The sequence below is a fragment of the Mobula hypostoma genome, chromosome 11, assembly GCF_963921235.1.
Source record: "Mobula hypostoma chromosome 11, sMobHyp1.1, whole genome shotgun sequence".
Lineage (NCBI taxonomy): Eukaryota > Metazoa > Chordata > Chondrichthyes > Myliobatiformes > Myliobatidae > Mobula > Mobula hypostoma.
In genome coordinates, this window is record NC_086107.1 from 91,630,039 (window position 1) to 91,642,476 (window position 12,438).

Sequence of the window (12,438 nt, forward strand, 5' to 3'; positions counted from 1 at the left end):
ATTCATTTTCCCACACCCAGCCACGAAACAAAGAAACCATAGAACCCATTCAAAGAAAAAAAACATCAAACCCACAACACATAAAATAAAAGAACAACTGGCAAAAAAACAGAATATAAAACATCAATCCACAGAAGTCATTGAAACAGTCCAGAAATGTTCAGTTCAATCTAGCACTGTGTCATTCATTGAGGACAGGCTGCAGAGCCAATCCACCTCAATCAAAAATGCACAAAATGGCAGCTAAAAAGGAGCAAACAGAAACACATCATAACATGAACTAGAGTCCAATCCTGAAAGTTCTGGAACAATACCACCGAAGATCATTCCAAAAGATTCTTAAGATCAGCTGGAAGGACAGACACACCAACACCAGAGTACTGGAGAAGGCTAACATGAACAGCATCTCCACCATGAGAAAGCGATACCAACTCTAATGGATAGCTTGCGTTATCCAGATGCCTAACTCATGTTTCCCCAAGAAGATCCATTACTCCCGGTTGAAGGAAGGTCAGCAAGCCCCTAGTGGGCAAAGGAAAGACTCCAAAGATAACACCAAACTCAGCCTGAATAAATTCAACATTACATCTAAAAACTGACAAGACATTTCACTTAATCGTGCAAGTGGAGGAAATCTGTTGCACTACATGAGAATGACTTCTGCTGTGCCGCAGAGACAAAGCAGTAGCTGCGAAAGGAGACTGAACAACCAAAGTAACCAGTCACTAGAGCCACCACTTACTCTTGCCCACACCACACCATAACACGTGGATCCTGTATCGGACTCTACAGCCACCGACAGGCACCCCTTTGGAGAACATCATACTCGACTCGAGTGACCGCACTACTACAATATAATACAAAATTAACAGAGAGCACTACTACTGCAGGTGATGCTAATGTGTAGCCTACAGCTCACTTTGATGTTTGATTACTGGTCTTAGTTATTCCAGTCTCCTCATTTAAAATCTCCCTGCTTTGCTGTGGAATGCACCCCTCACTTGGCAGCAGCTCATAAGTTCTTGGGGAGATAAACTCAAAGATCAACAATAGCTCAGCAAACATAGTAACCTTTTAGTTAAAATCATAGCAAAAACTAGAATGGTAAAATGTTGCAGTGACCTGGTCGCTGTCTCATGTTCTTGGTATTATTTATTTACTTTTTTCAAAGGAAATTTATTATCAAAGTACATATATGTCACCATATACTACCCTGAGGTGTATTTTCTTGCAGGCATTCACAGGAAAATAAATAAACACAATAAATTCAACAGAGTGAAAAATATACACAACAAAGACGGACAAACAATCAACGTGAAAAAGACAAACTGCAAATATAAAAAGAGAAAAAATACTAAATGATAATAATTAATAAGCAATAACTATTGAGATGAGTCCTAGAAAGTGAGTCCATAGGTTGTGGAATTAGTTCAGTGTAGGGGTGAGTGAAGTTATCCCCTCTGGTTCAAAAGCCTGATGGTTAAGGGGTAAGAACTGTTCCTAAAGCTGGTGGTGTGGGTCCTGAGGTTCCTGTACCTCCTTCCTGATGGCAGCAGTGAGAAGAGAGCATAAACACAAGAGATTCTTTAGATGCTGGAAATCCAGAGCAACACACACAAAACGCTGGAGGAACTCAGCAGGTCAGGCAGCATCTATGGAAATGAATTGACATTTTGAGCCAAAATCTCTCATCAGGACTGGATAGGAAGGGGGAATATATCAGAACAAAATGGTGGGGGGAGGGGAAGGAGGTCAAGCTAGAAGGGGACAGATGAAGCCAGGTGAATGGGAAAGGTAAAAGGCTGGAGAAGGAGGAATCTGATAGGAGAGGAGACTGGATCATGGGAGAAAGGGAAGCAGTGGCATCGGGGGGGGTGGGGGGGGGAGGTGATAGGCAGATGAGGAAAAGAGATAGGAGACCAGAGTGGGGAATGGAAGAGAGAAGGGGGAGTGAAAAAGAAAACAGATACCAGGAGAAAAATCAATACTGTATTCCTGTCATCAGGTTGGAGGCTGCCTAGGCGGAATATAAGGGGTTCCTCCTCCACCCTGAGGGTGGCCTCAACATGGCAGAACAAGAGGCCATGTACTGACATATCAGAACAGAAATGGGAATAGGGATTCAAATGGGTGGGCAATGGGAAACCCCACTTTTTGCTGATGGAGCTGAGGTGCCTAACAAAGCGGTATCCCAATTTATGTCGGGTTTCACCAATGTGGAGGAGGCCGCATTGGGAACACCAAATATAGTAGACAGCGCCAACAGATTTGCAGGTGAAGTGTTGCCTCTCCTGGAAGCACTGTTTGGGGTGCTGGTGGAGGTGAGGGAGAAGGTGAATGGATGGGTATAGCTCTTCTACTGTTTGCAGGGATATGTACCAGGAGAGAAATTAGTGGGGAAGGACAAATGGAGGGAGAAAGAGTTGCAGAAAGAGTTGGGGAGCATTACTAAGGAAAGCTTGAAACACAGGCTGCTCCATGTAACCAATAAAAAGGCAGGCATAGCTGGGGCCTATACAGGTGCCCATGGCTGTCCCTTGAATTTGGAGGAAGTGGGAGGAGCTGAAAGAGAAATTGTTGAGGGCAAGGACCAGTTCTGCCAGACAGAGGAGGACGAGGGTGGAGGGAAACTGGTTGAGTTTTTTATTGAGAAAGAAGCGGAGAGATTTAAGGGTTTCTTGATTGGGGTAGAAATGTACAGGGACTGGACATCCATGGTGAAAGTGAGGTCAGGGCTGGGGAATTGAACGTTGTTGAGAAGATTGAGAGCAAGTGACATCATAGAAAGGAGTTGAGGTATGCAGACATGAGTTCAGTGGGGCAGGAGTAGGCAGAGACAAGGGGCCTACCTGGGCAATCAGCAGGTTTGCAGAGCTTGAGGAGGTAGAAATGAACAGTGTGGGCTTAGGGAACTATGATTTTGGCTCAGAGACATCATGGCTTGCGTGGTGGAGGTTCTTGATATTTATTTATTATTATTTGTTTTTGGTTTGTATTTGCAAAATACAATGTCTTCTCTTGCATTGGTTGCCAGTTAGTCTTTGTTTGGCTGTACTTTTTCATTGATTTCATTGTATTTCTTTGTTAAGCTGTAACTGAGCAGGTTTGGATGACATTCATCTAAAGTAATGCACAGAAGGGTAGGAATTAATGATGACCGGTAGACCACAAGCTTTGTTCTGGGTTTCAGATCTTGATCTTTGCTACCCATTTCCTCAGAGAGCCAAATGCTGTGTTGATACACTGAACATAATGTTAATCACATCATCAACATCTGTACAATGCAAGATAACTTCTGAGAAAGGAGTTGTGGTTCATATTTTCAGAGTCTCATAATGAAAATTAAAGGTTATTTTTATTTGTTGCATATATATCAATACATCAAAACAGTGAAATGTATCAGTTGTGTCAACAACCAACATGAATGTGAAAGCAGCCCTCAAACATGTCACCACGTCAAAATAACATGTCTACAACTTACTAACCATAAACTGTATGTCTTTAGACTACAGGAGGAAACCCACATGGTCATGGCGAGAATGTACAAACTCCTTACAGACAGCCAGGAAATTGAACCCTGATTGCTAATCACTGGTGCTGTAATGGACTTTTAATTTCCATTGTTGCATACACGAGCATTAATGGCATATTCCATGACTGAAGCTTTAGTGACTATGGTTTTGGCGTGGAGGAGATTTCCTGCTTATCTTGTAGATGAGCTCCTGCAAAAGGAACCTTGCTGGAGGGGAGGTGCAGCATTACAATTAACAGCACTAAGAAAATCGAGTAGTGATGGAGCCTGCCGTAGCACCAGTCTGCACTGGGGTTTGCTGTGGATCTGTTAACAAGGACCATGCCATCACGTTCTTAATTACTAAGGGTGTCAAAAGGAGGATTTCCTCATCTCAAAAGGAGATGAGGAGGAATTTCCTTAGCCAGAGTGGTTTATCTGTGGAATTTGTTGCCACAGGTGGCTGTGGAGGCCAAATCTTTATGTATATTTATGGCAGATATTGACAGATCCTTGATTGGACAAGGCATGAAGGGATACAGGGACAAGGCAGGAGAATGGCATTGAGAGGGTTAATAAATCAGCCATGATGGAATGGTGGAGCAGAATCAATGGCCCAAATGGCCTAATTCTGCTCCTATGTCTTATGGTCTAATGTACAAGTTGCCAGAAAGAGGCAAGTTTCTGCGGGCAGACAAATTTGAGAAAGATTCTCCACAGCCAATGGATCCACTGACTCAGGGCCAATGGAGTCAAAAGCTTTTGTCAGATAAAACAAAAGGCCACAACAACATTGCTGCATGTATTTATCTAGAAGTTGGCAGTATCTGCTACTCACAGCACTCATTTATAACATCACCCCATAAACTTGCAGCCACTCATTAACCCAGCCACTTCAGCAGGCAATGGCACGGGACAACTTGTACCCAGCTATGGCACACAGCAAGCAAGCAGCACCTACGCTCCATATCATCCAGTAAATGGCCAGCACCCACCCCACACGCCGGCCAGTAAATGGCCAGCACTCATCCTACACGACACCAGTGAGCAAACAGCATTCGCTTTGAGTCACGTTTTCCTTTCTAATTTATTTCATGTGAATTATGTGTGCAGCCTGTGATTGCGCTGCCAACAGGTTGTTTATATGTGTTGCTTGAATTTCCAGCATCTGCAAAATTCCTCGTGTTTTGAGGTTGTTTATTGTACCTACACCCTTGCAATATCTGTTCACATCGCAATAAACTGGAGTCGGCACCACCCAGTGACTGGACAGCACCCAGCGTGTCACCTGAACCCACCGTGACAGCTGAATGAGTGGGTAGCACCCAGTGAGTAGGCAGAAACCCAGCATTGCCCCGAACTCACATGACAGCTAATACGCGGGTAGTACCCAGTGAGGAAGTAGTACTTTCAACTCTAACCCAGTGAACACACCACTCCTACCTCTCTATCCCTTCCACCCTCCCTCCCGTCAGCACCATCCTCCCACCTCCCTCCCGTCAGCAGCTCTATCGCTGAGACTCACCTGCCGCACTTGGGTCCGGTTGCTATGAGCATATCTCCATCCGCTCCCCGAGCAACAAGCACTAAAATTAAAAGGGCCGGTTAACAACAAGTCAAATCTAACAAATCAGTCGAGAAACATCTGTTACTATTCCTGCTCTCAAAGTGTAAACCTATACAACAAACGTAAAGGTCAGGAAAAAAAGCTATAAGACGCTTTAAACGCTGGATCTCCACTTAACAAACTGAAGAGGAGTGGAGTTTTGCTCTTCAGCTGACGGAAGAGTGTTCGATCGGGACGCTGCCCGTTGACCTTCTTCCGGTGGGAGATTGCCGGGGGTTCACCCTGGTGTGATGGCTGCTACCGCCGCGCCGCACAAGCCGAGCGTCAGTGACATTTTCAACGACATGAGTTACGGACCGGCCCGTGAGAATCCCTGCAACGTGCAGGTCAGATTGGGTCGGGACGGGCGGCTGACCGACTGCTTTCGCCCGGGGTACAGAGTGGGCTGTTCCGAGCACGACCTTGGACTTCGGGTCGCCCCGGGGCCTGTTGGAGAGGGGCGGTGTGGTGGTGGAGGAGGGGGTGCAGGAGGTCTGTGGAGCGAGGGTGGGAAGAAGTGGGGTGGATTGAGCGGGAAGTGAGGGGGGAGAGGAATGGGAGGTTTGGGGTGGATGAAAGGTGGGGAGGATGATTCTTCACCACTCCATCGTGGCAGGGTGTCTGGGGATGGTAGAGACAGGAAATGGGGATAGTGGGAGGTAGGAGATATAGGAAGCCTGGAGGGTGGTCGGGGAGGGGACGCAGTGGACGGGGAGGAGGGTGGTGTGTGGAATGGGGAAGGTTGGGGGGGCAAACGGGTAAAGTGGGGATAGCTGATCACTGGAGGGAAAGGGAGGCAGAGCAGGTGTGGAGGTGTTCCTGACCAGGGAATGATGTGATGCAAATAGGAACAGAAATTGCTGTACTAGGGGACTGTGTTGGAATGCCAGTCCATTGGCCTTTCCCTAGAGCTGGTGGTTGGCTTAATATCCCTGTTGCCCTATAAGTACTCATCTTTTCAAGCTTCGGTATCTGGAGTCACTCATTTTCTCTTCCTACACCTCCCACATCTCCAGCCTGCTCTCCATTCTCTGTACCCTGCCTGGGCAGGAGTTTAATGTCTACCATGCTCTGTCCCAAGGATTCAACTGTTTGAACCACCCATTCTTAAGAATCATTCTGCTCCTGCGCAGACAGTCAGCCATTTAATGTACACTGGCTCACAGTGTAGAATAACCACCAATGATCTTATTTATACTGATATTCCCCCCCCCCAACTTGACTTTGAGGCTCATTCTATTCAACACTGAACAATTCAGCCTAAGCTCTGCTCTGCCATAAGCCAGTCTCCCTCTTGTCTTTCTCAGTCAAAGTGTTGGCCCCCCACTTCGGCAGGGGACCCTTATCCAATTTTGCACAAATTTTCTGAATAATACATGAAGCAGTGGATGCTACCCGTTACTGTAAAATAATATTGTCTTCACTTTAGCAGCATATCTGAAAGATTAGATTGACGTGGGAAATTGCTCAATCATCCCAGCTCGGGGAATAACCTCATTACCATGACCTTGTTGTTTGATAATCTCTGATCAATCAGGTCCAACTTCTAAACAAACTGAAACCTTTTAATAGTAAGCATTGTAGAGGAAGAAAGTTATCTGTTCATTTTTTTTTGCCTCTGTTCCTTTGTTAAAGTGGCAAGTCCTGGATTTTGGAATTACTGTTCCTGATTGTGGAGCTTGTATGTTGTATTCCCAATAATTACATTTACTTCCTCTTTTTTTATAAAGGCATACCACAATTTAGTGCATATATTAAGTGTGGTCCTATGTAGAACGTTGTATTAAGGATCATTACAATCCAGTCCTTGTCTGGACTTGGTGGACTTCCCAGTGAGACATAAGGGAGTGGAAGCTGTCCAAGTTCCCATCTGCACTGACATTACTTACCAATTCTTTTTGGAAGTGTGCGTGCTTGCTCACCTGTGTTAGTTACTAACCAGGTGAAGTGCAGTCAATAGCCCTGGCTAAATTAGAGCAATGTTTGGTATCTAAGTATGGGTGTCTAACATTGGAGGCAAAAGAAATAACATCTCGGTCGTTCTTGTTTCATTCTATCAGGCTTGGCTGGACTATCACAAGCAGTGCTTTGGTCATTACATTGGAGGCAAGTGGGTGAAGCCTGAAAACAGGCAATTCTACGTTGCCAAAAATCCAGCTACTGGTAAGAAGTGCATGCCTTTTCCCTATTCAAGGCACATGGATGATAGGAAAATAGAGGGTTTTGTAGGAAGGAAGGGTTTGATTGATCATAGAGTTAAAAAGAGTTGGATTGACCTTACGTTAAAAGGTCAGCACAACTTTGTGGCCAAAGGTGCCTGAACTGTTGTACATGCAATATGAAGAAGTACTTTGCTTTCTCTCAATAGCTGTTATACAGATGAGGGCATGGGAGATGGTTAATAGGATTGTGCTGCTACAGGACTAATGCAAGAGAGAAGATGAGGACCAGCAAGAAGAGTATTAGAGTGGTTGATCCAACAGGAACACAGAGCTGCTTAAAGTTGGACTATAAAACTCTGATTAGACCACACTTGGAATATTGTGCAAGCACAAACAAGAGTAAATCAGCAGATGCTGGAAATCCAAGCAACACACACAAAATGCTGGAGGAATTCAGCAGGCCAGGCAGCATCTATAGACAAGAGCATAGTCGATGTTTCAGGCCAAAACCCTTCATCATGACTGGTGAAGGGTCTTCTTGCTGGGCTCTCAGCTTCTCTCTTGCATTAAATCGTTAAATTTGGTTCTCATTCTTTGATACTGTCTGATGGATATTTTTAAGGTGAGAGGGGACAAGTTCAAAGGAGATGTCCAGGGCAAGAAAAAGTTTGTGAACCCTCTGCAATTACCTGTTTTTCTGCATTAATTACTCATAAAATGTGATCTGATCTTCATCTAAGCCACAATAATAGACAAACAATCTGCCTAATCCAATAACGCACAAACAATTGTACTTCAGCTTTAAGTTCCTTGGCATACACATCATACACAGAACATACTGGCTATATGGTGAAAAAAGCACAACAGCACCTCTTTCATCTCAAACTGTTGAAGAAGTTTGGTATGGGTCCCCAAATGTTCTATGTTGAACTTGTAATCCTATCACTAGGCTCGTACACAAAACTGGCTATTTAGCACTGGCTGTAGCCACGTGACTCAGTGGTGAGAAGCCTACCTGTCATAAGCAATATACGTCTGCGATCGGTATGATTTGGGGTTCAACCAAACAGGAACTTTGTGATGTTCTGATTAAAGAAACCTGGATTTGAGTGAATGCTGTGTAAATACTGTCTATACACATTGTCGGTCAACAGGAAATAACTGCTCGTACACTGCATAAAATTATTAAGAAAGTATATTTAAAAATTTCAGCTTTATCAAGCTGTTAATAGGAAAGAGAAAAGAAAGAAAATAAAAGGGCCTACCACAGTCAAACCAGTCCGTTGTACACATCCATTGGCGCTTATGCTGGAGTCGTCATTTACTCACGTGCTGGATCCATGGTCTGCGTGAAAGCACGTGCCACATTCCGAACTTCCCTCGAAGTCAATCTCAAATACTGGCTCTCCCTCACAAAGTACTTCATGCAACGGGGACTCTCCTTGCAACGGTATTCTGCGGCATTTTCCCTACTGCTCCGCTCCACAGCAGACCCCAAGCTGGAATACAGTCTGTCACAAAACTCACTCTGCTCCGCGCTCTCCAGAACTTGCTCCCTATCCCATCATCCTGATTGGCTGGCACAGCGTTCTTAAGTTGAACAACATAGCTTTTTATCTCTAGCTGAAACCAAAACATTCTACCGGCAGGACACACTGCTTTTGCAGAAAACTGCTGAAATGGAATACCTACAGCATAGCAGTTTAAATCTTAACCAGGGCATTACAAACCTTTTGGCAGAAAGGCACACTGCTGTGCTTGGAGGGAGAAGGGCACTGCACACAAACACCAAACCTCATCCCAACTGTGAAGAATGGTGGAAGCAGCAGCATGGTTTGGTGCCGCCTCAGGGCCTGGACAGATTGCAATTGTTGAGGGAGCATTGAATTCAAAATTATATCAAAACATTATACAGGACAATGTCAGGGTAATGATCTGCCACCTGAAGCTCAGTAGAAGTTGCATGATGCAACAAGACAATGATCCGAAACACAAGAGTAAATCAACGACAGAATGGTTTAAAAGGAAAATTTGTGTTTTGGAATGGCCAAGTCAGAGTCTGGGCCTTAACCCAGTTGCAATGCTGTGGCATGACCTGAAGAGGGCTGACCGTGCAAGGAATGCCAGAAATATTGATGAACTGAAACAGTTTTGTTTGGGGGAATGCTCTAAAATTCAACTTCGCCATTATGCAAGTCTGATCAGTAGCTACAGGAAATGTTTCGTGGAGGTTATTGCTGGTAAAGGAAGTTCTATTAAATACAAGGGTTGACATACTTCTTCCAGCCTGGGCTGTGAATGGTTAAACAATGTATTCACTCAAGACATGAAAAGTGTAATTGTTAGTGTGTGTAATTAGTTCAGGCAGATTCTGTTTGTCTATTATTGTGATTTAGATGACGATCAGACCACATTTTATGAGTAAGTAATGCAGATAAACAAGTAATTCCAAAGGGTTCTCAAACTTTTTCTTGCAGCTGTGTATATAGGGAGTAGTAGGTGCCTGAAATGCATTGCCAGGAGTTGTGGAAGCAGATAGAGGTGTTTTTAGACAGACACATTAACGTGTACAGAATGGAGATATGCAGACGTTGTGCCATCAAAAGGGATTAGTTTGGTTAAGCATTTAATTACTAGTTTAATAAGTTTGCCACACCATTGTGGAAGGAAGTGTATGTTGCTGTGTTGTATTTCAGATATCTAACATCTACAGCTCTTTGCTTTTCATTTACCAGAAGCCTTGTGTTAGCTTGGGGTAATAAGGGGTTACAGACTGAGGTGGCCAGAGTAAATTAGGTCAGAGGGTGGATTGAGGCTGTTAGAATGGGCGAAGGGTCTGTTCTGAGGTGCCTCAGGCATCAGTTGTTATGGAAAGTGTTTTATTTTCCTCAGGCGAAACTCTGGCCTCCAGCATACAGGGTGAGGAAGCAGATGTGGAACTAGCAGTGCAGACAGCGAAGCAAGCTTTTGAGGTTTGGAGTAAGCTTCCTTGTCACGTGAGAGCAAGGCATCTGTACAGGTAATTTAATTTACTCAATAGATTAACAATTGCTGCCAGAACTCTATCTGTAATGGTTTTGATGAATTTTACGCTGCCTTTGGTGCACTATTACTACTCAACTATGTCAATCGTACAAATCGTTGTCTATTCCAGTTGGTTTATCAAATAACCAGGGGTGCTGGTGGACAAGCAAAGGTGCTTTACTTAGCCTTACTCTAAAGAGTTGTTAATGGGGTGTCCATATAGGTTGTTGAAACTCAATGACTGTGCTAAATTGCTGAATAAACTTCTGAATCTATTTCTGCCCATGACCAGAGAAAGAATAAACACAAGAGATTCTGCAGATGCTGGAAATCCAGAGTAACAGACACCGTCTACCAGTGGCCAAGCATTTTAATTCCATTCCCCATTCCTGTTCTGACGTGGCCTTCTCTTCTGCCAGGGTTGGCTACCCTCAGTCTGGAGGAACAACACCTTGTATTCTGTCTGGGTAGCCTCCATCATGGCATGAGCATCGATTTATCGTAACTTCTGGTAACTTCTTCCCCCACCCCCATCTCTCTCTTTTCCATTCCCCATTCTGGCTACTCCTCACCGCTTTTCTTTTCCCTCCCCTGCCCATCACCACCACCTTTTTTCTCACTCTCGGTCCACTCTCCTGTCCTATCAGATTCCTCCTTCTTTAGCTCTTTACCTCTTCCACTTCCCAGCTTCTCACTTGTTCCCCCTCATCTGGCTTTACCTGTCACCTTCTAGCTTGTACACTTTCCCCTCCCCCTTTCCTCATTTGGGCTTCTTTCCCCTTCCTTTCCACTCCTGACGAAGGGCATCAGCCTGAAACATTGTTTATTCCCCTTCATAGGTTCTGCCTGACCTGCTGAGTTCCTCCAACAGTCACAGTAAATTTGTGAAGTATTGCAGGTACCTGTAATGTTTTAGTGTACCTGTCCTTGTGCATTCAGGTCCGCAGTTCCAGTCACAGTGTTAAAATGCAATCCCAAACACACTCCAAAGCAGTACAACACACACACAAAGTGCTGGAGGAGCTCAGCAGGTTGGGCAGCATCTACGCGCAGAGGGAAATAAACAGTTGATGTTTTGGGCTGAGACACAGGACTGGAATCTTCCCACGTCCTTTTCAGTCTAGATGGAGGGTCTTAGCTTAAAAAGTTTATTCCACTCTATAGATGCTGCCCGACCTGCTGAATTCCTCCAGCATTTTGTGTGTGTTGTTCTAGATTTCCAGCATCTGCAGAACTGCTATGTACACTGTCATGATTTGATACAAGCAGAGGATGCAAACTGAAAATATAAGACACATGACACTGTGAGCAAATGATTTCGGAGGCATAATTTGTTCTTTCCATTCATTTTCAATTTTGGTGTATTATCCACCATAATACTGCTTTTATATTGCCGCTGTAACTAATTAAAATTCTTACTCATAATTCTGCAGTTCATAGAGAGCATTTGAGTTTACCATGATTAAGTAATTGAGTTTATTCCATTTGTAAATTGTCCTGTATTTCTACTGCACTGGGGGAGACACAGTAGCATCACGATTAGCGTTAACACTTTGCGGTGCCAGTGACCCGTGGGTGCATGTAATTGAGCGGCACTGACTCATTGGGCTGGAAGAGCCTGTTACTATGCTGTATCTATAAATAAAAAAAAACTCTGTTGTCAAATATGAATGGGAATGTTTAGAAAGTGTTTGACATAGATGGCCTTGCATCTGAGGTACTGGGTTAGAAAGGCTGCTTGCTATTCTGCAGCCATGCCAATAGACAATAGGTGCAGAAGTAGGCCATTCGGCCCTTCGAGCCAGCACCGCCATTCACTGTGATCATGGCTGATCATCCACAATCAGTACCCCGTTCCTGCCTTCTCCCCATATCCCTTGACTCCGCTATCGTTAAGAGCTCTATTTAACTCTTTCTTGAAAGAATCCAGAGAATTTTCCTCCACTGCCTTCTGAGGCAGAGCATTCCACAGATCCACAACTCTCTAGGTGAAAAAGTTTTTCCTCAACTCCATTCTAAATGGCCTACCCCTTATTCTCAAATTGTGGCCTCTGGTTCTGGACTCCCCCAACATCGGGAATATATTTCCTGCCTCTAGCGTGTCCAATTCCTTAATAATCTTATACGTTTCAATC

The 12,438-nt window shown here is 44.3% G+C and overlaps 2 protein-coding genes across 5 annotated transcripts in view; one reads left to right on the top strand and one right to left on the bottom strand.

Annotated features, from left to right (window-relative positions):
- pih1d1 (PIH1 domain containing 1) overlaps positions 1–8,995 on the bottom strand; it is a 31,123-nt gene extending 22,128 nt beyond the window's left edge. For 2 of the 4 annotated variants that reach the window (XM_063062518.1, XM_063062517.1), the window contains exons 1-2: positions 8,545–8,995; positions 5,037–5,097 (exon numbers count right to left, since the gene is read on the bottom strand). The gene's annotated coding sequence lies outside the window, so the exon portion shown is untranslated. Of the gene's footprint in view, positions 1–5,036; positions 5,167–8,544 lie in introns of those variants that run through there. The other 2 variants (XM_063062519.1, XM_063062516.1) reach the window with 1 other exon arrangement.
- Positions 5,227–12,438, top strand: part of aldh16a1 (aldehyde dehydrogenase 16 family, member A1) — a 104,463-nt gene continuing 97,251 nt past the window's right edge. Inside the window, exons 1-3 of the mRNA XM_063062515.1 lie at positions 5,227–5,464; positions 7,178–7,280; positions 10,172–10,298. Of these exons, the coding sequence (XP_062918585.1) occupies positions 5,369–5,464; positions 7,178–7,280; positions 10,172–10,298 (326 nt within the window). The 5' untranslated portion in view covers positions 5,227–5,368. The remainder of the gene's footprint in view (positions 5,465–7,177; positions 7,281–10,171; positions 10,299–12,438) is intronic.